This window comes from Schistocerca cancellata, chromosome 3 (assembly GCF_023864275.1).
Source record: "Schistocerca cancellata isolate TAMUIC-IGC-003103 chromosome 3, iqSchCanc2.1, whole genome shotgun sequence".
Lineage (NCBI taxonomy): Eukaryota > Metazoa > Arthropoda > Insecta > Orthoptera > Acrididae > Schistocerca > Schistocerca cancellata.
Genome location: NC_064628.1, coordinates 98448194 through 98474584, shown reverse-complemented (window position 1 = coordinate 98474584; position 26391 = coordinate 98448194). Strand labels below are relative to the sequence as shown.

At 35.8% G+C, this 26391-nt stretch overlaps 2 protein-coding genes across 2 annotated transcripts in view; both read left to right on the top strand.

The window, feature by feature from the left end:
• The first annotated feature begins 1929 nt into the window (after nt 1–1929).
• LOC126177103 (uncharacterized) lies at nt 1930–3569 on the top strand. Its single transcript, XM_049924363.1, has one exon. It carries the CDS (start codon nt 1984–1986, stop codon nt 3238–3240), a length of 1257 nt encoding a protein of 418 aa, XP_049780320.1. The 5' UTR covers nt 1930–1983; the 3' UTR covers nt 3241–3569.
• Nucleotides 3570–3851: 282 nt separating this feature from the next.
• The window catches only part of LOC126177102 (membrane-associated progesterone receptor component 1), a 47241-nt gene continuing 24701 nt past the window's right edge, over nt 3852–26391 (top strand). The window contains exon 1 of the mRNA XM_049924362.1: nt 3852–4189. Coding sequence (XP_049780319.1) covers nt 3883–4189 — 307 coding nt within the window. The 5' untranslated portion in view covers nt 3852–3882. The remainder of the gene's footprint in view (nt 4190–26391) is intronic.

Below are 26391 nucleotides of genomic sequence, written 5' to 3'. Positions count from 1 at the left end.
ATTAGGGTATTGAAAACCACATGTCAGGATATGTAAACCCTGATGGTAATTGTAGCAAGTGACTGCACTCAATTTCAAACAAAATGTGTCATTTGCAACACTTTCCCTCACTCATTTTTTTCATGAAACCCATCAAGAAGAAGAACCTGCAGGGATGTAGAACACACAAAGGTATACTTTTACAAAAGACAAAACTATCATAAAAGCTTGACCTGTATAGACTACTGTATTAACTATAAACTATCATTATACTACTTAGTGCTATTCACACTTAAGCTGTCTAAATTTAGTCAAGTAAATTAAAAAGAAAACTGTTACTTTGAAAAAATGTGCTGCCTCATCTGTTTTACTATGTAGTCACTGTTTATCTGCTATAAGTAGCTTAAAATTTGTTAGATTAGAGTGATATTTTTCAAAGTAAATATATTTTTATTAGCTGCACCCCATCTGTCTTGCAGAGTGGAACAGAGCCTTGATGACTATTGTGTGCCCAAAATCAAAATCAAAATATTTTTTCTGTGAACATGCCTTCTGTTTCTTTATAAAAGTAGTAAGTTAATATCTCATTTTACTTAATATGAACATGAGTAATTCATCAATTTATGCAAGAATTACTTTTTAACATAGTCATAGGCTAAGTTTATTTTATTCCTTGTACAATGTAGCAAGACTTATAATACTAAAAGTTTTATGCATTTTTTTTTTTTTATTTGGTATGCATATTTCATAGATCCGTACATGCGAGTGATTCGCCTGGATGTGGAATGTGTCAATACAATTGTGAATATGATATACTATATGAAAGAACACTACACACTGTTGAACAACTGTGAACAGGAAAATGCTTGTTTTAATCAAGAAGTTTCTTGTAGCATTCTTAACATTATGAATTGTTCCACGTTATTATGTTCATCATGTATATAATTTGTAGTGAATGTAGCAATTTTGTGCTATACATTGAGTTCACTTTATGTATCACATCTTAATCAGTTTAGCAGTTAACTCAAAGAAGTGCACATGCATAAGTTACATAATCAAATTTATGGTCATCTTAATAGATTTCAGAGTCAACTACTATTTAAAATATCTCACTTAGGGGAAACAAGACAAATAAATTCACATATCTGTGCTGTGTGAACTTAGTTCTCAAATATTATGTCTCTTCTTGTGTAACTTGAAAGACTGTGATGCTCATTCATAATTTTCATCAACTGCCTTACTAGAAGAATACTGTTTTGTGCTATGTATGAAATCAGTTCCTAGTGACATTCTTAAAAATAAATAAATAAAAAATTTACGTACAAAACATTTCCAGACACAAGAAATTCTTTGAATAATTATTAAAAATTCAAATCTTCCATTAGTCATAATATTCAACTGTCGGTTTAATAGCAGACCAGAGCACCAGCTCTACAGGAAATGGAGGAGACCTTGAAGGCACAAAGGAGACGCACTCCGTGTCTACTCAACTGAAACATTATTGTCTGCAGTGTCACTAACCTGATGTTAAGAAACTGGTGTGACAAATTTGGTTTCCTCAACTCCAGTACTACATTACACAATATAACAACTTTATCAAAAAGATTTCTGTGAATATCTATTATGATAACGTTTAAAAAGAAGAGAAAAAATTGGTTTTCTGTATTGTGTCAGTACTAAAGAATGAACTTCCAGCAATTTATACTTGTAACTAATTTTCAATAGTTACAAAATGCAGAGGCAGAGCTCAGTATTATATGGTTAAAAGGGGTATTGTCAACATTGTTATTACTGTCAGTCATTCTGAACACTATTACAAATTTTCACACATGACCCTGCAAGGAAATCCTTTATGATGCAGTGCATGGTCATATCCAAGGCCATCCAATGTCCTGTTTCTTTTACTTCCTTTTCACAGAGGTGGGAGAACCTTTATATAAGGAGGACTGGCATAGCAACCTCGGCAGTAAGACTTTATACTTTTCTCTGTGAGAGTGAGCGACAATGAAAGCAAACAATTACTTTTATTTTGTGTGCATTTTATTAAGTGTGCTGGATAGTTTTATGTGTAGTGCATCAAATGGGATAGAATTTATTGAAAACAAACATCAGTCACTTAAGGATTCACCATCATATTTACTTTCAGTATCTGAAGATGCTCATAATTTTCAAAGGTATTTGAATTTTCATGGAATTCTACTAGACCAAACACCATCAAGTTCAGAATTATTGGGGCCAAGTATTGATTTAGATTACACACATTTACAAGAAGATACTTCAGGAAAACAAAGTCATGGTATTTCTAGAGATTCACATGTTTTCTACAATGAAAATGATGCAGCTAGAGCCACAGGACGTCTTGGATTTTTTGGAAGTTCTGCAAAACAGGGTGCATCTGGGCATATGTCTGAACATGCTTATGATGGCCTTCAGAGAAGAGTTCATCATGATTCATCTGACAGAAACTTTTACAATGGTATTTCTGGAGCACATGCTGATAGAAGGTTTGGAGGTCTGTACAATGGTGGTCATGAATTAAAACAAAAAGGGCTGGCAGCTGCTGCAGTTGGATCTAATGGTTCACACCGTAAAGGACATCACTCATCAGGTTTTCATAATTCTTATCATAAAGATGAATCGGGAAACAATACAACTTTCTACGATGATTCTGCAGATTTTGGTGGACATTTCTTCTTAGGCTCCCAAGATGGTTCATATATGAATCAAGCGGATGAACTGTATGGAGGTAACTATAACCATGGTGCTTTCAAAGACCAAGTTAAAGGACGGCAAAGCAACTATGGTCTTTCTAATGTGTATGATGCTGTTAATGGTCATAAACAAAATTATGGTCAGGGTCGTTTCTTCGATAATGCAGCCGGTTATGCTGAAGAGGAGCAAGCTAAAAACAGTGAGCGTGCTTTGTTTACTGGACGGAATGGTGATTCAAAAACCTATCATGGGGAAAATATAAACCATGAGCAGCTTTATGGTGGAGTTTTGAAGCCTAAATTTCATTCCACACTTGATGAACCCGAACATAGAAACAGTTTCTCGAGTGAAAAACGTAATTATTATCCAGCTGATGGCCGAACTTACGCGCTACGGAAAAGACCAAGCGATAGTTTAAGTGACTATGGTATTGACGATGGGGCAAGGCAATATTCTAAACAGTACGAATCAAGTGCGAGTAAATATCTTAAACCACAAACTTCTGCTGAAATCGGATACTATGGGACTTATAGAGGTATTACTTATTGAACAGCTGTCAAATGCTCATCGTTTATGGAAAGGTACTAAATTTTAACAAAATGTGTTTAGTGCGTGGGAGTTTTGTGATGTAATTTAACGGCTGCAATTCTTTCTGCGGCTTTCACAATCTGTATTCCAGAAAACCAGTCACGATTTCTTATATCGAGTACTTGTAAATTTTGCTGTGAAGTAATTTGTTCTACTGGAAATTTTTTGTGTCGTCATTGAAAGAAAGTTTGATATTGTAACTACTGTTAATTTTTTATGTGCGTAAATATGCCATTATGTTTTATACTTTGATATCACTGTCAACTCTTTTAGTTTTCAATAAATTAATTAGTAGCAACTTTTATAGTTTTGTTCTGTCATTTATCAACCACCACAACATTTGGTAATGGGATTTGATTACAAGTGCTGTTTACTACTTCAGTATTTAAGCAGATTAAATATAATAAACAGTCGTATATACGATTAGGCCAGCTTTCATATCGTTATTTACAAAGTTCATTATCTGTCGTGACGCCCTGAATCTATATATGTATCATTGTCCAAAGAGGTATGTGCATCGTCCTTATCCTCAAAGATACTGCGCCTTGCAAGTCACCCCTATGAATGTGGCGTGACCGGCATGACAACGTAAAACTTGTCAAGATGGCGGATACCTTGGATGTGGTGGAAGAGAGCGGGTTTCTTTCAAGTTTAATATGGGAAATTCTTAAAAGTCCAATTAACATTGCTTTGGTGGGAATAATCAGTTATCTTGTATATAAAATAATAAAAAGCAGGCAAAAGGTACATGAACCTGTGCACATTGAACCAGAATTACCGAAGTTAAGAAGAGATTTTACAGTAGAAGAGTTACGAAAGTATGATGGAACTGGCCCAGATGGAAGAATTCTTGTTGCTGTGAATGGAAACGTCTACGATGTCACGAAAGGGAAACGTTTTTATGGACCAGGTGTGTAGTAACCGTACTATATTCTGAAGGTTCCAGGTTGCATTCCAAGTGATGGACAGGTTTCTTAAGTCTTTTATGTATCTATATCTACTTTTACGCCTTGGCACAGTATGCAGTATAATAGCATGCATCGAATGACAAATTCTCGCCTTAGTGCTATCAGAATAAGTCTTAGCTAGTTTACTATAAACACCGTAGTTTGTCTCATGTTCACACCTTTTGAAGAAAAACATTTTTCATTGAAGCTAAATAATTGCCACTTTCAAGGGGTCATAAGTAACTTTGAGGGACTGTTCAGTACCGTATTATGATTTCAACCATTAAGAGAGTGGGAAAATTATTCATTTATGACTAACATTCACATAGTTATTGTGCCAGTTACTTACCATGTTTATTTGATAGTACTGAATGTTTAATGAAATGTAGTAGGATTGTGAGTTATGCAAAAGTGGTATGCTCACACCATATCTAATCTTTTCCATGTAGAAAATATGAAGTGCTTTGAGTTCCTTTGCATTCTGTATAGCTAGAGGAGTAGCAAGCCAATCTATCCTTACTTCAGTAACATAAAAACTGTACAGTAGATGCACCACTGTATATGGGCATATAGGCGTAAAAGAAGTTGAATGTACTTCAAAATAGATAATTTTACTTTAGGCTAATGAGAAAATCATTCAGATTATTTATACAAGTAAACATGTTTTGGCATTTACTTTTATGAAATGGGGTCAACTGAAGACTGGGATACAATCTGTAGGCTTTGACCAGTGCCGTCATAGTTTACTCACAGATATTGTCTTTATTTTCAAGTCATATATAATAATAAATCTATCTTCAGTGGTGAGTACATTGAAGTAAATGAATGTGTTCTTAAATGATAGGGTTAGAGACACTGTAAGATTTTTGTCACTTGTATTAATTTAAATCATATGTTCATTGCAGTTCATTTGATACTTATTTTCATTCTTAGTGAGTGAGATATTTTGGAAAGAACTGCTTTTCATTCTAGACAATTTTTACTTTCTGATCTTCGTATGTAGGTTGGATTTATCTATATTAACTGCAGTAAGGTATACAAATATTTTTTGTTCACATTTTTCAGTTGGTACTAATATTATCGCAGGTGAAAAGACCGACATTCTTAAAATTATCTTATACTTCAGTTGAGGTATATAGGTCCACTGAAGAATACGACATTAGTGCTAGCCAAGACAAAAAAAAGTGACATACGTAACATCAGTATCCTGTACATCAGTTGAACTATGAAGGTAGTAACATGTTCTTCAGTTGACCAATTAGGTGTTATGTATGTCACTATTTTTCTCCTTCACTAGAACTAGATCTTGGTCTGTCAGATTATATAGCTCAACTGAATAACAGTACACTACCTTCACAGTTCAACTGAGGTGCAGGATGCCAGTGTCACATATGTTGGTTTTTTCATCTTCACTAGCAGTAGTATCCTGTTCTTCAGTTGACCTTTGCAAGTCAACTGCAGTATGGGATACAAATTTTTTACACATGGGTCATTCCGTGCCAAATCAACCAATTGTACTACATGATTTGAACCATGACCTCTCAGATTTGGATTCCAATTCTCCACCCCCCCCCCCCCCCCCCCCCCCATGTAATGACCCACTAACACTAGTTTAAATTCGAAATTTCAAATTTTTCTGACCTTTGGTTTTGGAGTTTCAAGGGTTTAAAAATAAAACAAAATCTGTTTTTCATCAGCTGATGATTGTTTTAAAATGCTGTAGCTCAAAAAGTATACAACCTAGAGCTCAAACTTGTTTCCCTGTAAGAATTCTGTTCAATTTTATATATAACATGACTATGCTACCTAAATCTGAAAATTTTAAACTATTCCAAAAAACCTTTTTTGAAATTCCCAAAATACGTACCCTCGGATTTTTTTATAAAAATTGTGTGTGTTGTCCAGTGTAACCGACTACATGCATGCAAAATTTCAAAATGGGATCTCAGTGGGTTCTTGTATAAAATATTTTACTACCACAATACACACTAGTGAGGTGAAAAGCAGACTATTTCTAGGCTATGAATACTAAGATAGGACTATGTAACTCTAACAAACTTAAATTATTATGTCAGCCTTTTTATGCAACATTACCATCTTATTGTTTGTTAATTCATTAAATGATATAGTGTTGTTTTTAATTTAATGTTCATGATTCTTTTAACTATGCATCAGAAGGAAGTGAACACATTTTAATTGGTAATATACGTGCTAGAAGTTAAAATTTTGAATAAAGCCACACACCTTCATCCTTAGTTGTAAATGGCAGAGATTATCTTTTTCTCGGTTTTCCAGTGTTATTTGAAATCATTTACAACAAGTTCCTTATATTAGAAATTGACATATGAGTAATTTCACTTGGGAAAAAGATTAACTTGTTGATATTTGCATTGATAGAACTGTATTTGTAATACTAATTGGTATTTACAAAGTTAATACACATGGTATTTATACAACTTAGTGTTTAGTGAGGGTAGGTGTAACATAATCTAAATGTGCTTCTTTTATGATCATTTAAGATATTTTTCCAAAGCAAGAGAAGACAACGTCATTTCTTTAGCACTTAAAGTGTTGATTCTTCCCCTAGCTGTTGTTGGATTCGCTGTTTGTGAAAGAGTATTTCCTGGGACATCTAATATATCTCTTGGTTGTGGATAGTATAAAGACTGGGCTGGACCCTTTGGGTGTAAAAAAATTTATTCGGTACATGTCATTGTATTTTTCTTTAGTGCATCCTAGCCACCAAGAGTCATCACATGCTACTGTCACAAAACCAGCAGCAATATTTTCCATATGTGACGGTGTTGTTCAGTGTTGTCACGTATTCAGGAGATTCAACCAGACTAAAATGATAAGGTTTGACAGTAATTTGACTCTGTGCAGGGTTTGGGTCGGCCGAAGCGTCCGATCCCACCTGTCGGCTTTGACCCGTGACATAAGGCTGTTGTGTGTGACGTCACGACAGCGCGGAATTTAGTTTGTGAGAGTGGCGTGTTTGTAGCATTTTGATGCAATCGGTGGTGCTCTCTGGTGGTGTGTTAGGTGATGTTTTTGGTGTAGTTTGCGAGTGTGGCGTTGTGTGTGAATTTTGGTAAATTGGTTTTTTATGTCTTTGGTTGGTGTGGATATGACTGACAGGGTCAACAGTTTTCGGTTGTCGGCTATGATGGGGGACAGTGCATTGTCTCCAATAAAATTTCTTCAACTATTCGGATTTTTTGATGAAGTTGTGAAGTGTTCAGTATGCTGTGAAGAAATGTGGCTTGCTTAAAGTTCTGGCATCTCAGACCAGGGGCGGCTGTATGTGGAAATGTTGTATGGATAACAGGTTAAGGGAAGTGTTCGATCCCAATGTGTGGCTGTGAACGTTGGTTTTGGTATCGAGAGATGTTTTTGAGCTATATAGGTCAAGGGAAGTGTTAGGTCCTAATTTATGGGATCTGGGAGCTGCTGTTGAGCTATGTAGGGCAAGGGAAGTGTCAGATTTCCCCCCCCCCCCCCCCCCCCCCCCCCCCCCGTCATTTTGCGTGTTTTTGTATGGGGGTGGGTGTCTAAATTTGTTTATATTTAGTTTGTCCCCACCCAAAACCCCCTATTTCCTGCACTTGTCCCATTAGTGTTATTAGGCTTTTTGTGGAACGTGTTTATGTTTGTTTTTTGATGTATTTTCATCCTCCATAATGTGTACGTAACGACTTTATATGAGCCATATTGGAATCGTGGTTTATGGTCCTTTCCGCCATATTTGTGACGTCATGGGTCAAAGCAGACGGGCGGGATTGGACGCTTCCGTATTTCCCAGGGTTTATGTAAGTGAAACTTTTGTGTTCCCACAATCGCTTTTGATTCACTAAACCGAGGAAGTAAGTATTCTTTGGTCAGTTCATAGTCCTCTGTTGTGCAATATTCAGTCAATGTTTTTTATGTTTGCCATGGCAAATACATAAAGTGATTTGGGTGTTAAGATTTGTTGGTCATTTGGCCTTTGTAAGCTGGCTTTAACAGCTAGCCGCTTAACAGTTCAGCCAGGGCCATCGCATGCACTCTTGCCGAGGGATGTTGCAAAGAACTCCCACTCTGCCTCAACTTCAAAATCAGTTTTATGCAAACACAAATTAAGGATGTTTTTCTGATTTTTATATTGTGCAGCGCTGCCATCAGAAAAGTAAGTAATCTTTTTAAGTGCAAAAGGCAAGGTTTGCTTTATGATTTCTAGCAGTTTTTTCTGGAATACATAGAAAGTGACTGTATTATGTTTCAGGCAATCTAATATGAAGACATACTGCAGATATTTTAGTTTTCCCTCCCATTTGTAATATATGATGAAAGGATGCAGTGCAGTTTGTGTGGTAGTCCAGTGGAATGATTGTATTTCATCTTGTAATATGAAAGAGTAGTTTTCTGCAAAATCACGGTTGGCTACTACATGGCCTTCAGTTAAATTGGACTTCATTTTGCTGTAGTATTCTTTCTGCGGACTAGCTATAAATTGAGTTTTTACCTTCATTAGTGTGTCCAAAAACTCATCCATAAAGTCATCAGTACTTTTTACTACAGTTTCCATCAAACACCTATCTACAGTTACCCACTTTTTGTAGGTAACTTCATCAATCATATTGTCGGTGAACTTTGCATTCAATAGATCTTTTAAGTCTAGACACACCAGGACATTCTTTACAAATATCCATAAAACATTGTTGTGATAGTGGATTGCACATCATCTTGACTAGGCAGGAATGATAAGATTTCAGAGCAGTTTTATCTCCATCCAAAATAAAATTTTGCATCTTAGCACCATTCATCATTAGCTTAATGTTTTGGTGTAAGGTACACACATAAACAGTATGTGTGCCACTTCTTACAGCCAGGATACAGTTCCTTGTTCTTAATTTGCAAAAAACCCGTCTCACTATGATACTGAACGGGCGCTGAAGACCTTGCTGTCGTGCGCCCACACAACACTTCTACTACTACTGGAATTTTTATCTTGTGCTTTGAATGACTGATGGATGGTTTCACTGTGCTCTGTGTGTTTATGAAACAAGGGACCGATGACCTATGCAGTTTGGTCCCTTTAATTCTCAAACCAACCAACCAACTAATTTGCAAAACTTGGAAAACCCTATTTTGTTTGCAGGGTTCTTTTCCTTAAATAATTGGTATATTTCTTGCAAATTTGCCAACACTAGCCTCTTTTGAACCTGGATCTTTCCATCTTTATTTCTTATGGTCACACAATCTTTTTATCCCCTGACATCATTCTACTAATGTCGTCAGAATCGTAGAAGTCTTTTACACAGTCAACAATATTCTCATTTAGAGTCCTTCCAGGTTTAGAATTAGGATTTGACAAAATTCCTTTTTCTTTTACTAACAGTTTTACTGCACAAGCCATGTAGTTTGTCACTCCAAATACTTCTTCTATTTTCTGACAGCTCCAACTCATAGGTCAGATAGACAAAATCATGTTTTCACTTCTTTTTATTGTTTGAGCAAACTTTTCTTTTAACTGTTGAATAATCTCGGATTCATCTTCGGAATGTTAAGTAATAACTTCTTTAGGGCTCGATTCTGGAAGTAAGTTTTTCCTAAGCTAGACTTTATTTTATCAAGATTTTTCTTTGTATAGGTAGGCACAGCAAGCTTTTTCTTCTTTAGTGGGACTCACCAATGAGTCCCAGTGACTTGTTCAAATAGTCTACAGAAGATTGAGGATCAATAAAATAATTGTTTACATCTTCGCTACTGCAAGGTAAAACTACTTATTCTGTTTTGTGTTTGTCACTAACCTTTTTCGTACATACGTCACATATTTTCATGCCACTAATGATTCCTAAGTCTAGAGAGCACATCCAGTCTGTTACATTTCTTAGTGATTGTACACGGACTTTCTTATGTTGTTCTACTTTAAAAGGGTTGCAACATTTAGCAACAATAATTGCACAATTCTTCTGAGATGCCATTTCTGTAAGGTAACAAATTATACTATCAAAAAGAGTGTGTGTGTGTGTGTGTGTGTGTGTGTGTGTGTGTGTGTGTGTGTGTGTAAACTTAAATAACTACATTTCTATTATTTGGAACATTCTAGAAAAAATAAATATAGTAAATAATGGTATTTTATGATATTTGATATATTACCACATGCATAGCATGGCATACACTAAGATTACACCGCTCTATACTAGATCACTTGGACAACTTAACACTAAAATACAGTACAATATAGAGCACTCATAAGTTATTTTGCTATGATTATTTCATACACATTTTAACATAGGGTCGAGGCCCCACTTACGGCCACATTAATGACATGTTTTTAGGCTTTATCATGTTTAACTTTTAGGAAATGAAAATATAATACATAATCTTACCTCTCAATAAAGTAAGTTTCTTCTGATGCTTTGTACAACATGTAGAATACAAAAAACATTGTCTGTCTGCTTAAAGAAAAACACTACATAACTCAACTTCTGCAACACAGATCTTTTCATTAAATGGCGACTTCAAACAAGACCAAACAAAGAAACGTTTCTATAGACAATTGAATAGCACATTTCATGTTGCTTATTATAATCTATGGTAGGACTGCTTGGTATTCCAGAGGAACTTAAAATTGCACCCATTACATCAAGGTGGCCATAAGTGGGGTAGTGGCCAAAACTAGAGCCTTGACCCTATATGAAAATTTCATGTTTTTTAATAATAAAAAGTGAATGTCATATAAAATCATAAGATTCTTAAGTTGTTATTTTTTATACATTTTATTCTCGCATTAAAATATCATTTAATGAATTAACAAACAATATGAGGGTAATGTTGCATAAAAAGGCTAACATAATAATTTAAGTTTGTTAGAATGACATAGGTGTACCTTAGTGTTCATAGCCTAGAAATAGTCTGCTGTTCACCTCACTAGTTTGTATTGTGGTAGTAAAATATTATTTTAGAACCCATTGAGATCCCATTTTGAAATTTTGCATGCATGTAGTCAGCTAGACTGCACAACACATTAAATTTTCATTTTAAAAAATCCGAAGGTACGTATTTTGGAAATTTAAAAAAATGTTTTTGGGATAGTTTAAAATTTTCAGATTTAGGTAGCATAGTCGTGTTACATATCAAATTGAAGGGAATTTTTAGAGGAAAACAATGGTGCAAGTTTGAGCTACAGCATTAAACAATCATCGACTGATCAAAAACAAAGATTTTTTTGGTATTTAAACCCTTGAAACTCCAAAACCAAAGGTCAGAAAAATTTGAAATTTCAAATTTAAACTAGTGTTAGTGGGTACATTACCTAAAAAAATATTCATCCAAATCTGAGATGTCAAGGTTCAGGCTGTTAGTTGATTTGAGATGGAATGACCCACATGTGAAGTTTTTGCCTTCTGCAGCACCGGTAACCTATTCCTCAGTTGACCTACATATGTCAACAAAAGTATTGGATTCATTTTTTTGTTTTTTTTTTTTTTTTTTTTGTCACTATGATACTTTCAGTCGATACTATTACTATTGAACGCGGATGAAAATTGTATCCCCTACTTCAGGTCAATTGAAGTGTGGGATACAAATTTTATGTATGTGTCTTTTTTTTTACCTATGTGTAGTTCAACTGAGGTACAGGATGCCAATGTTACGTTTATAGATTGTTTTGTCTTCGTTAGTATTAGTTGACCTACATAGGTCAACTGAAGTATGGGGTAGCCTATAAATTTTACGTATGTCGGTCTTTTTGCCTTTGCTGATACTAGTATGAGCTGAAGACTAGGATTCTAATAGTAGCGGAGCCAGAAAAAGCAACAATTGTAAACTTTCTATCCCATACTTCAGTTTGCCTACATAGGTCAGCTGAAGAATAGGATACTAATGGTAGCGAAGGTGAAAAAAATCGACATATATTAAATTTGTGTCCTGTAATGCAATTGACCTGTACATATCAACTTAAGTTTAGGATGCAACCCATATATGTCAACTGAGGTAGTCCATGGTAACATTAATTCTGTCCCTTGTTTTATTCTTTCCTTTTTGCATTAGTATCCCATTCTTCAGTTGAGCTATATAGGTCAGCTGAAGAATATGGTACTAGGACATATTGTGTCTCAGCACTTTTCTTTGCTGTTAAATCTGTGCAATGCAGCATCTTGGGTAACATTTGATGTCATTTGTCAAAACCGACGGGTTGTATCCCATTCTTCAGTAATCCCATGAAATATGCAACTTACAATAAGTTGATGGCTTCTTGTGTGTTGTTGCTTGAAAACAGATTGGTATATATTTTTTAGGTACCCATTATATGGAAAAATATATTGCCTTGATCCAGTTTAAATTAATTTACTACAAAATGGTCAGAGTGCTTACTATTTGGATACCTGGTGGTTTCAATATCAGCTGCCTTTTATGGTCACTTACAACAACAATCTCGATCACTTACAGTAATATACTCAAGAGTCCAATTTCAAGCCCAAGGTATTTTGTGCACTCGAGAAATAGAAGTTGCAGTTGTTTTCTAGTACAAATGCAATATGCTTGTGGGTGTTGTCTAGGTCTGTTACCAACATTTATCAGTCGATTAAATGAGACCTCTCATCTCTGCTATTTGTGGCCGTTACGTGTATACGAGTACTTACACTTCTGTGTTATAATTGGCACTTGTAGATTACAAATATGGCAAATGAATAGAGACAGATGGAGGGAATGTGTGTATATTGTGGGCAACACGCAACTTACTTTAGCATATTTAGTCTGCTAAAGATTCCTCAATACATGTTACAATAACTTTGGTATGGATGTTTTTATATATTGTAACAAGGCACTTAAAATAGGCAATACTGGGGCACAGGAATGGGGTAAATTCTAGTGTCTTGATTCCACCCGTCAGGCTTTGGGCAATGACGTCATTTCTAAGGCTACTGATCACATTCTTAGACAGTTGAATGCAACATATGACAAAATTACTACTACAGTTCGCTTAATTATTTACTTAGCCACACATTGTATCGGAAAGAACTGAAGGCAACAAAAATAAATAAGAATAGAAAAAGAGAAATGTACATGTCTGAAATTCTCATCATAAGTGACAAAATCAACAGTTTTTAAATCCATTATAGCCTAGCGCATGGTGAAGTTGTAATATTATGAAATAGCATTAGTTTTTGGTAATGATTATAGAATCTAAAGGCACTATTGTGGGAAAGTGGTGGTTTTGGTTGGGGAGAAACGAAAATATAGCACAAAAACTGGAAAAGTGAAAGTAATTATATACTAAAAAGAACAGTAACATGAAATGTGGGGAAACAAACTCCAAAATTGTAAAAGAAAAGCCTCTACACAGGTTACGAAAAGTCACAATAAATAACAAATATTGGAATTTGAAACTAGAATTAAGATATGCAGGACAGTTCTGATTTCTGATTCCAACCATTCTGTGGCTCATTACGTAGATGGTTTTTCCAGCAGGTGTGTGCACTGAAATGTAATAGTATTTCTACATCTGTAATTACTCTTTGAGCTCTGCAAAAAAAAAGTAACAAATATTGGAATCCATAACTAGCATCAAGCTATATAGATTAGCAGATTCCACTATTCTTTACTTAGACCATTTTTGCAACAATATCTACGTTTGGTATTATTCTCTTCACAACTGAGAAAAAGAAAAATCTTTGCGTCAGTACCTACAATACTTTTTACTGTTTCACAGTAGTTCAGTGATCAATTAGAACTGTAGAAATCATCTGAAAACAGAGTTAACACACTTACTGCATACATGTCTGAAATTAAGAACCATTGAATGGCTGGAATTGCTGACTAGAATTGACCTTGAGTACAGGTCAAGTCTAGTAGATCATTTTTCAGGCAAGTGTGTGAGCTGAAAAGTAGTATGATTTGCATTTCTATTTGCTCTCTAAAACACTGTGAAAAAATGACAAATATTGGAATCGGTGACTAGAATTAAGCCATTTAAGAGGCCAATTATGGTTATCATTTCCAACCATTGCATGGTACAGTATTTAGATCATTTTTGCAGCATGTGTGTTACACTGAAATGTGTAAGTAATAGGGTTTCTGTAATTGCTATTGCTCTCTGAACTGCTGAAAAAAAGTAACTAATATTGGAATTGGGTACTAGAAGTAATGTATATAGGTAAATTTCAGTTACTGATTACAATATTAATTACTTTTATAAATTTTGTTCTTTGGGTGCTGGCTTTTTGAGGATTTGTTTTGGTTATTCCACATTTTATGCTACTGTTTTATATATGTTGTTGATTATTTCATTTTCCCATTGTTGTTACATTTTAGTTTCTCCTTGCCCAAAGCCACTACTTTCCCATGATTGTCTTGATATATTCAGTAATTATTATTATAAATTAACACTTTATTATTATAAACAAATGCTTTTCAACTGTGTTTTTGAAAATATCATCGGGACCTGGTGCAAAAGATTAATGGAAACCAACTATAGCCCATTGTGGATTGTAACCAAATTGAAGGGGATTGAGGTAGACTGCTTGGCTTTTGCCAATGACATTGCCAATTTGTCAAACGATGTGGGCACCACTAGAATTCAAATTGAGCTGTTAAAAGAAATCTGAGCAAACTGGTCTCCATATATCATTTGAGAAAACAGAAGTCATGACTAACATTAAAGATGCCCCACGAAAACTGTACGAAATATGGAGTCATCGCCCGGGTAGACAAATTCAAGTACCTGGGTGAGATCATGAAATGGACTGGACAAGAAAGCGCTTAGGGAATGGATACACAAACTAGGAACAGTCTACCAAACATCTCGCAGGATCTACGGCAAGAAATGCCTTTACCAGAACACTAAGATAAGTCACTATGAACCAGTTTTGAAGCCAGTAGTTTTGTATGCAGCCGATACCTTATCCCTAAACACTGATAAAGACTCCTCAAGGAACTGGAGGAAAGAGCACAAAATCATTAGAAAAATATTAGGATCCAAGTACAAAAATGGCATCCATCAAAACAGATCCAACTAGGAAGTCTACAGTAAAATAGAAAAAATTAGACAATCCAGAGAAGATGGGGACGATTTTAAGTTCACCTCCAATGGATTGACTGAAATAGGTTAATCAAAAATATATTTCTCTTTTTTGATTCAAAACCAAAAACTACGATGCCATGGTTTAAAAACACCAAAGTAGGCTTCCAGGTGCTACATACCAAACCCAAATATTCTTTTGACATTTCTTTGCAAACAGGCACACTCACAATGAATGAGGGAAATATGGGATCAGAAAAAAGCCAGGCTCAGTGCTAAGTGCAACAAGACATAACATGGTCTTAGATGGCCCCAATGAGCAAATAAATACTAATGCTATTTTATAATATTATGACCTCACCATGCACTATATGATAATAAAATTTAAAGGTTCTCTGTGCTTATGTTACGTTACTCGCATAATTTAAAACTAATTTATTTCACACATATACTTCCCTTTTGCTATAGTTATCTTCAATTCATTTCGATATAATTTGCGGCTAAGAAAACAATTGTGTGAATTGTGATTGTAATTTTATTGTAGGCTATATTCCTTTGTTTATGAATGCCATCTGATGCTTTCAAAGATTGCCTCTATGTAGCATCCATGCCTGTGGTATAACCTCATTGCTCAAAGCTGACAGGTGAAATTGGACTCTAGAATTTATCCTAGTAACAGGTAGACTTCTTTACATTAGATTCCAGCAGTCCTTGCATGACCTACCTAATTACAATGTGTCTATGGTATGTTCATAATACAGATTAACATGATAGTAGTGTAAAAATAGATTCAGTGTTATGAATGAAGTAATTCACTCCTCTCTTTCTCATTGTATTATTGTTTGTGTACTTTTGATCAATATGTTCTATTGATGCAATGAAGTGTCTCTGGACACCTTTATCTGTGGTGAGTGCACATACCAATCTTTTGGTGTGATTAGAGTGAATTTTAAATGTGAATCTGTGCTTCCACTAGTTTATGTAGCTTGTCCTTTGCCACAGCACGTATGTATGTGTGCGCGCGCGCGCGTGTGTGCGTGTGTGCGTGTGTGCGTGTGTGCGTGTGTGCGTGTGTGTGTGTGTGTCCACATTTATATTTAAAAAATGTTTGTCTGCAACATTGTTTCCATCAACGCCCACATCTTGTTTGTAACTATGTTTATTGTCCCGTAATGTGAAATATTCACTACTGCTACGGTTGGGCATATGTACATGAGCACTTGAAAGTGACTGTTCAGTCAAAGGTGGTCGATAGCGTGGTTAAAACATCTTATATCATAGTGATAGAGAGCTGCAGCAGAAAAAAGTGACTTGTTTTATTATTCCAAAACACCCGAGATCATCTTTCACTAGAAGTGTTTAAATGCATGTGGCACCTTCTCTGGGTTTCACTTTTTTTTTTTTTTTTTTTTCAGCCTCTTAAATTTACACAATGTCATCCTTTAATAAATTACAACTTGCCATTTTATTTTATTTCCTCTTTGTTTAGTGTATAGTATTTTATAAACATGTTTTACTTCCTTAACCACATACTGACTGATAAACCTAATCAAATAATGAAGAGGAAAAAGAAATTAGAAAGTACATTGAGAGACAGTGTTGTACTCCTCTGCGGAATTGACTGAGACGGCTTCAAATTGTGTTGAACGACTACTTTCATCTAACAGGCATAGATATTCTGGTGAGAACTAACCGTTCTGCAATACACCCCATCTTGGAAAAGAGATATTTAAACTTAGATCCTGATTAATGTGAAATATGATACATTTTTTGTGTTTTGTCATGTGCACATTTTTTGCTTCTGCAGATTTAAAGTAGACAGAATTTGAAATTTGAACTGATTCTGACTGAATAATGTAGTGTTTCTTTCAGATAGCAATTTCGCTGCAGTTAGTTCCTTCACCTGCAAACATTTTGAGGTTACTATTAATGTGATTGAACAGCAACATTACTGTTGATGACTCTGAATTAAAGATAAAATGATGGATTCTCTCTACCAAGAAATACTGAATCCACTCACAGATGTAGTCTGATACTCCAGATGGATTCTCTCTACCAAGAAATACTGAATCCACTCACAAATGTAGTCTGATACTCCATATGATCATATTTTTGTTAATAAATATTGTTACTGTTGAGTCTCCCATCCCACTCATTCTCTCCTCTAACATCAGGACCGTGACAGCACGGCAAGTCCCCCCCCTACACACACACACACACACACACACACACACACACACACACACACACCTCTTCCGATATTCATCCATTGTCCATTTTACCTCCATCTGCTATCTGTGTCTACATTGTGGGAATCTAAATTGAGTGGAGGAGGGGTGGGGTGACCTGTGAATCCAGCAAACAATTTTGTGTTTGTGTTCAAAGTAAAAGATATAAAATTAGTTTCCATGTTTGTACGAAAGAAGCCTGTAACTGTAAAAAATAGACCTTTTCATCTCAGTATTCAAATATACAAGTGTCAACACAAATTAAAAATAATTCTCTTTGTTTTATGTGAATCAGAAAATTTTCATTCTTGATCATTATTTTTACATTGATCTTGTTTTTCCACATTAGCTTAAATATGACAACAGCAAATGCAGGAGAAATTTTGTAAGAGATGAACAATCATGCAAAAAATGTGTAAGTGAGCTTAAATGTTCATTATCTACCTCATATGTAACTATGGTATATCAATATTGCAGTAATGTTCTTTGTTCGCTTTTGCATGTGTGTGTTACGAAATTGTAATAACGTGTTGCCCTGTGTTATATATTTTTGTCAAATGTTGTTGGTTTTATGTATATGCGACGTCTCCTTTATCATAATGTACTTGCTTAGTACACCAGGATGTGTGTATATTTCAGAAGAAAACCTCATAACCAACAAAGAGAAATAAAAATTAAAGAAACAGCGTGCGGTCCATCTAACCTATTATCTTAGATTTGGATGAAACTTTACTTATTTCTTCTCCCTACAGAGAAAAGTCACAATACCAAATTTTAGTGTTTTATTTCACTCCATTTTCATTTTATAGCATTTCAAATTTGGAAGTTTTGATGTTTTTTTAATGTGACATGATACTAACATTTTCAAAGGTAATTACAATTTTTTTCTTTTAGCATCTAATCTGTATGAAACAAGCTAGATGGTGATATTGGACCTACCCCATTGAAATCATGGTTGCGGTGACACTGATCTGTAGTGTAGCCCAAGGACTAGGTTGGGGTGCATGGTGGTAATGTGGATGTGAATTAGTGGAGCCAATGAATGTGAATGTCAAATAGAGGTTGTGGTAACGCATTGACCTGTTGTGTAGCCTAATGTTTATGTTCGTGCCGTATTTTAACACACTTGACCAGATAACTTATTATAGACAAGCCTTCAATGTGTATTTTGTTGCATATTATGTTTATATATAGTGTATAAACTTAAAAAAATTTAAGGTGGGGTCCATTATGTAACATTTCACTGAAATGTGGTGGTTGTGTAATATAACGTATTCTTATGAACAAAATTACCTAATACTTTTAAGTACATTTATCTAACGGATAGGAAAATGTAGTCAGTACATAATGTCACATAAAGGGGAAGGGGTACCTCTCAGACTGCCACCTGGAAAATAAATGTGCTGGGATTTTTGCTATTTTATAGTATTTTACCTGCTATTTTGAAAACTGTAAATCAGTTTTCATTCAGTCATATTACAAAATCTGTTGTTCAGACATTTGTAAAAATACATTATTGGTTTGTGTTTCAGAGTTGTTGTTGTTATCATTTTAGTATAATAGATATGTTGTTTAAAAACCCAGGAACAGATGACAACAGGCTATGTCATAAGTCATGGAACATATGCCTATCAAAACTGAAATTTTAAGTAATTAAAGAATTAAACAAACTTATCTTCAGTGGCCGGAATTACAGTAACAAAACTTTTGTTTTTAACTGCACATTGTAAAATGAAAATAATTAAAAGCAATATTTTTTCTGAATGAATATTCAATTTTCTTCCACTTGCAGTTTTAGAATGTTCAGATACCAAGAATAAGAGGTATTGGCACTGAGCAAATAACCTATTGTTTGGAGCAATGGAGTGTTGGTTATGAACCTACATAAATTGAACAGTTACATTGTGTTCTGTTGTATACATTTCTATGACAATTCAAAAGTACCATAGATTGCAGTATTTTCAAGCTATGTAGTGAGATGGGTTGGTATTTTCTTCTATCACATGAGATTTCAGTTTATTCCTTAAAATTACAGAAGGTTCCACATTGTTACTTAGGCAACTGGCTTCCAACGATGTAATGGTATTAAGTTGTGGAAACTTCTAGTTCTTTGAGGCCTTCAAAATGTTCCACAAGGTCTGAACATGGCTAATATACAGGCTTTTCCAAATTAAAATTTAATGGTGTTAACATTACATAACTGAAACGAATCCGACTCAAATGCTATTTGACTTGTGGAGTAGAGGTCTTTATAGATTTCCTTTTCTAGCTAGCCTTTTATCTGGTTCCTTTGTAGTGTCTGTTTTTTCATGGTTAGTTGCATTTTGTGTAGTGTGTGTGTGTGTGTGTGTGTGTGTGTGTGTGTGTGTGTGTGTGTGTGTGTGTGTGTGTGTGTGTTGGTTTTTTTACTTGGGTCTCCGTGTTGGCTGAAAGCCCACTTTCCTGCAGTCTTTTTATTGTGCCTATCTGAAACTCAGCATCTCTGTTATATGGTGAGTAGCAACTATCATTTTCATAATATTGTTCATTCCACCAGGGATTTTCCAATGCTTGATCTAGGTATAGTTTTTTTATAGTGGCTTGTACATCCATCAATAAAATAGTGGGTTTTTGTAGCATGTGTAAACATTTATTCTGTGAACTCTATCGCAATTTTCAAATTTTGTGGGCTGTTTTATGTTACGTTTGGCCCAAAAACACTATTCTTTTTCCCCCCTCAGTAGTTTTTAGATAAATTGTAACAGAACATACAGTGCAAGATTTGTATGTCCATTGGTATCATTGGTCTTTCAACTTAACAGTAAGAGTTATTTTCAATAAAGCCTATATGACCTCACTGTTTGGTCCCCTCCCCCAAATTAACCAAACCAAATCTGGCACTGTTAAGGTGGAGTACATTTACAGGAGATGCAATATTCCTCAGTGTGATTGGTATGCTTAAATCTAAAATCATAAACTTCATTTCATAGTTATTCTCCGGCTCCTTGGTTTTATTAATTTTGATTTTGAGACGTGTATATAGATACAGAGTACCAGTGGGAGAACATTGTTCAAATAATATTGAGTGTACATGTGCAAGAGTTTGACATATTACATACCAGTATTACTTTCTATTTTTCATGTATAACAGCATATGTTCTCAAACAAGATTTCAAAACTCGGTGAGCTGATGTGCCCCCCCCCCCCCCCCCCCCCCCGCCCTCTTCCCTTGCCTTCCTCATCCTGTGAATGAATGAGGGCTCTGGTTGTCACTTCGCTGTACATTACTTTGCTGTCAAGTTTTAGGCAGCTGCAGTGGGTTGGAGCAAATGACAAACAACTGGTGCGCACTCTAATGGAACCCTATGTCTTGTCTATAATTGAAACTTTGACAAATGATTGACGAAATTAAGTTAAGAAAAAATGCTGTTTAGGAGTTTCCAGACAGAGAAGTGATTAAAGTTACTTGCGGGACACGGATCCTTGAACTTTCGTTACCACCGAATGTCAAGAAAAGTCATTGAGAACAATACTGATCATTCTGTTAGAGACCGTATTTGTTGTCACTCATTCTTCTGAAAAGAAATGGGGTGTTATTTTGCCAGTAATGGCATAATTCCTTCATTCAGTAAAGTCATCACTTCTGTCTTGTACTCAGAATGACATAAACAGGTTTTAAATGTAACTTCTTTAAAATGAAACACCAGTTGGACTCATTTTCGTATGTATTCTTCACTCTCAAATAATCACAAAACAATTTTCTGTGTTACTTGTATGCTAACAATTACTCCCAAAAGTAAGCCAGAGATGAGTTACAGTTAGACTTTTCTCCAACAAAGCTAACAACAAAGTTCCAAAGTCAGGTCTGTCTGTTGCTATTAGGTCCAGTATATTTCCATAATAAGTGGGCTTTTAAGCATTTTGTTCTAGGTAGTTCTCAGACAAAACATTTTACAATGTTTCAAAGCTTGTCTTGTCAGTTCCACCACTTTAAGACAGTAATTCTCCCAGTTGATTGTTTGCTGCTTAAAGTTTCATCCAGTGATGACATTGTGATTGGGAAACTTACGTACAAGTGAACTGAGGTTTGCTCTAAAGTTTTGGTTATATATGTAGGCGAGTCTGGTGGCAGATAGATCTGATAAGTTTATGCTCATTCCTCACCTTGTCATCCCGTCAGTCAGTCTTTCGGTGCATTTCAGTTCATCTACTGTGTAAAATACACCACCTCCATTCAGTACACACTTAAAATTTCCCCTAATATGTCATTGCTATTTAGGATTTTAATCAGCTTCCTGTATCTGGTATGATGAGAGCACATCAAACTCTGGCATTTGTTGTGAATGCATTGGCAGTTACACTTGCATTTTAATACTCTTCCCTGTAGGGTGCATTTCTTTGAATCCTAAACTGGCACTTCCAGGTCACCTACAGCTGTTATCTGGATTGGATGGAGTGTCTACATCCCCCACGCACTGTCAGCTACCTGGATAGCAATGTCTGATCTTTGGTGCAGACCTGACTCATTTAAGGGGATCCTACACTTCTCAACCCTATGGCTCAAATCCAGGAAGTCGCAGTGTATATTATGACAGAAAGTTTGAAGTATCTGGTTCAGTCCTTCCACTCAACTCAGCACTAAGAGTTCAGCCAGTTCTGAGGACAATGTTACTAATTATGAGCTTTGTGCACAAGGCTGGTTTTCTCAGCCTTCTCTGCCAGTCGCTGGAATGATCCAGGTATGACCTTGGACCCCATACGACAGGTATCGGCTGTTCCAACATGCTCCATGATCTGCTATTGATTGCACCCTGTTTCTTCAGTGGCTGTCCCAATGCCGCCTTTGACCTGCTGAGAATTAGTAGACTCTGCCCTTTTTCATTTGCCGCCTCTTCACATAGGACACAGCAACTTTCCCAAGAAGTAAAGTTTCACTGGCCCAGTTTCAGTGAAAGTCAGCACATCGAACTTGTTGATTAGGGTGGTTAGTAAAACACTCTTGTGTTCTCCTTGGTTCTTGTTTCCTCTGTACAGGACTCCTAGCCTCACCACCAACATGCCACTCAAGTCCAGTGAACGAGAAGTGATAGATCCCATACTTCCTGTAAGTAGTACTTTTGTTAACTTTGGTATCTGTGGTACACCACCCTTGGAAGCTCTCCTGAAAAACCAATTCGTAACAGCTTCCAATCATTTGACAGTAGTCAGGCCAGTTCCCTGCTGCTTATGAAAGTCATCTGACTCGTCCCATGTTCGAGAACAGTATTCCATTGAGGCTGCAATGTGGCTGTTGTAATGATTTACAGGATAGTAAACAAATAACTTTAGAATAAACCTACTGCTTCTCTTTTAATCTATCAAGCTAAAAATATTCAGACTCCCTTCAACAAAAACACCAGCAATTAGTACACAAAACAAGCTTCTATCAAGGCAACGGAAAAACTTGTGATAAAAGTTACTAACATTTTGAGGCTATAGTTATTAACAAACTCTAAACCATCATTAATTTGTGGTAAATGCTGATAATATACACTGCTGTGGAGTGGAGGCATTAGATGGAACTAGATGTAACGTGTTATGTCGGTTATGTATTACTGTAATTTAATCGCAAACGTCAATTTACTACCTGAAATAGCTTACACAACAATTGTAACTTCAAAAATTCTCAGATTAGGGGTGAAGTATTCTTTGGCAGTAACTGTAAATATTAAATTCTGATGTACTGTGAAATAAGTTATCCACTACACTCGTAACTTATGAAAATTTCCAAAAATATACCTTTGTAAGTGCCCAAAAAGTCCCAGAGATGTACCTCTGTGCCATGTAATTCTACAATGAAAGTAGGGAACGGTTGTTGCTGGCTGAGGATACTGTTGTCAAAAGCTTCTAAAAAAATCACAATTTAACCTTAGGCCTACAGTTGATAATAATGTGAATTTTTTGCAGCACTCGCAGATATCGGAATTTCACAATATAACACAATACGTCCTATTATTGACACAACCAATGAAAGATTATGTAAAAGCAACACAAATGGTAAAATATTAGAATCTAGAATTTCTAATCAGTGTTCTCACATAAAGGAAAATTGGGAAGTCGTCATATATACAAAAGCGCTGGCAGGTCGATAGACACACAAACATACACACAAAATCTAGCTTTTGCAACCAATGGTTGCCTCGTCAGGAAAGAGGGAAGGAGAGGGAAAGACAAAAGGATTTGGGTTTTAAGGGAGAGGGTAAGGAGTCATTCCAATCCCGGGAGCGGAAAGACTTACCTTAGGGGGAAAAAAGGGGGAAAAAAGGACTGGTATACACTCGCGCACACACACACATATCCATCCTCATATACACAGACACAAGCAGACATTTGTAAAGCTAGATTTTGTGTGTATGTTTGTGTTTGTTTGTGTGTCTATCGACCTGCCAGCGCTTTTGTTTGGTAAGTCTCATCATCTATATATATATGCGAATTGGACAGATCTTCTACATAGCTGAATTTATTACACTGTCTACTATCATGTGCCAAAGCTGAATAATGCAGTGTCAGTTTCACAGTGAAATGCAATTGCTTAGATGTCCTTGTTTTTTCACTGGTACATTATCTTCTATTTTTATAAGAATGTCTAGAGACTTTAATTCCAACTATTATGAAATTCAGTTATTTCCTCACAAGCAATTCTGCTTTGTCTTCCTTCTTATGATATAACATTTCTTTCCACTAATGATGTGCTTCTGGGTGTTGTGCCAACACCCTTTGCCAGTATAAAGCTACATAATCCATTTGTTGCAAGGTACTGTGGTTTATGTTTAAAAAACTGTAAAAATAAGATAATTGGATTGGTAAATCCTAGAATTAACTGGAGAAATCTAAGATTTACCACCGCAGCATGGTAAAAGTCCGAAATTTCTCATTATGTGCATAGATTTTGAACTTTTGCCAAGAGACATTGGTAGATTTAAGGGTTTACCAATGCAAACTGGTAAAAGCTGGATCGAAAACTCCCGCCTCCGGTTCAGACAGGTTTCATTGTTGCTGATTTTGTGTTCAGATAAGTTTTTTGTTGGCAAGTATGAGTCCTCAGTCCACTCACTGCTACGTAGTTTGTCAGTGTCAAGCATCCTGTGTACAGTCATCTTTGCAACTTGTTTTAGTTGTTTCTTCTTCAGCTTTGCATAAGAATGAGTGACATTATGCGTAAAAGATTTTACAAACTTTTAAGTGAATCAATGACTAAGGAGAGGTCAACAATTTTTATGTAACTGCTGAGCAGTATAATATTAATATTCTGTTAAGTGGCAAATGCAAAAATCGTTTCCAATAAGAAATCAGTTCACTACAGATGTTTGAAGCGATATGATGTTCTCAGCAACGGAGGTGAACAGAAACTCATAGCACCGATGTCTGCTAGAAAAGAAGAAATTCATTATTACATTTGTTTTGATGAACTGTTTAACATATGACATGAGACCCACATCGCTATAGGCCATGGCGGCCGAACATGGATGATTGTGGAACTGAATTGTAAGTACAAGAATGTGACTTGAATCAGTTGTTACTTATTTGAGATTATGTGAACTGTCGGAAAAAGCAAAAAGCATTGAAAAGGGATGTTGTAGTGAAAGCTCTCATACCCAGTGAAATGAATTCATGATGCCAAATTGGCTTTATCGACATGCAGGCAAACCCAGACAATAAGTCGAAGTTCACACTTGTATCCAAGATCATTTGACAAAATTTGTTATCCTCCCCACACTAACTTTGAAAAGGGCTGATGGACAGCATATCATCTTTTGGACATTTTTATCATCTTTGGTGCCCCAAGCACTCTTCATTCTGACCATAGTAGAGAGTTTTGTAACCAAGTAATTCAAAGTTTATGTGGGTTGTGGAGTGATATAAAGATAGTCTACAGGAAGCTGAGGAACAGTCAGTCTCAGGGATCAGTTGAAGGAGCAAATACAGATATCAAAAATATGTTGTCAACTTGCATGGAAACAAATGAAACTTCAAAATAGTCTAAAGTGCTGAGGCTTGTGCAAGCAATGAAAAATAGGGCTTATCATGAAGGGATCAGATGTTCACCATAAAGGGGGGGGGGGGTCCCAATGAAAATGGACATTATGACCTCAGTTGTTCCACATGATTTAATAAACAATATAGTCACTGATGACGACTTGGAAACAATGTTAAACACCACTTCCACTGACTCACAAGAGATTGAAAATGACGGTCAAGGGATTGATGTTGTGAATCAAGTACTGGAACAGAAGGAATGGAGGCAGAAAGTAAAGCTGCAGCAGGCGAGGCAACACCAGATACACAGGATTTGACAACAGTTAACAATGAGACACCGGCACCAGCTAATGGTTGTGATGAGACACTGGCAACTTCCAACAGTGTTAATAAAGTGAAACGGATCCAAGAAGCTGCCAGAGGAGGTCTTAAAGTGCAGGCAAAGAGAATGAAAGCAGACTCATAACAACATTTCAAAACCGTCAGTTGGACAGAAAGTAAGAATTAAAGTACTGGCTGTAGACAGGGCAAATATTGATGTAAAATCTGTAATAGCAATTGTGATAAATATTTGGCATGACGAATTTCATCAACTTGGTACCAAAGCGGGTAAACTGAAGTCATTGTACAATATCAACCAATTTGCATTGAGCAGGGAAAATTTTACCCACATTAAAGAAGTAGCAAGAGAAGAAATTAGTCTATGGGAAGTAGTTTCCAAACAATCTTTTCTTGGAGGACAAGGGCTCAAAAAGTGCAATTGCTTAAAGTGTTCAACTAAAAAATGCTTGTGTAAATAGTCTTCCATATTATGTAACTAGAAATGCTGCCATAGTCAGCCTTGTCGTAACAAAAATTAACGTTCACAACATAACTTTTTACAACATTTTTCATTAATATGGAATATTGCTCATTATAATTACATTGGACTGCAAGA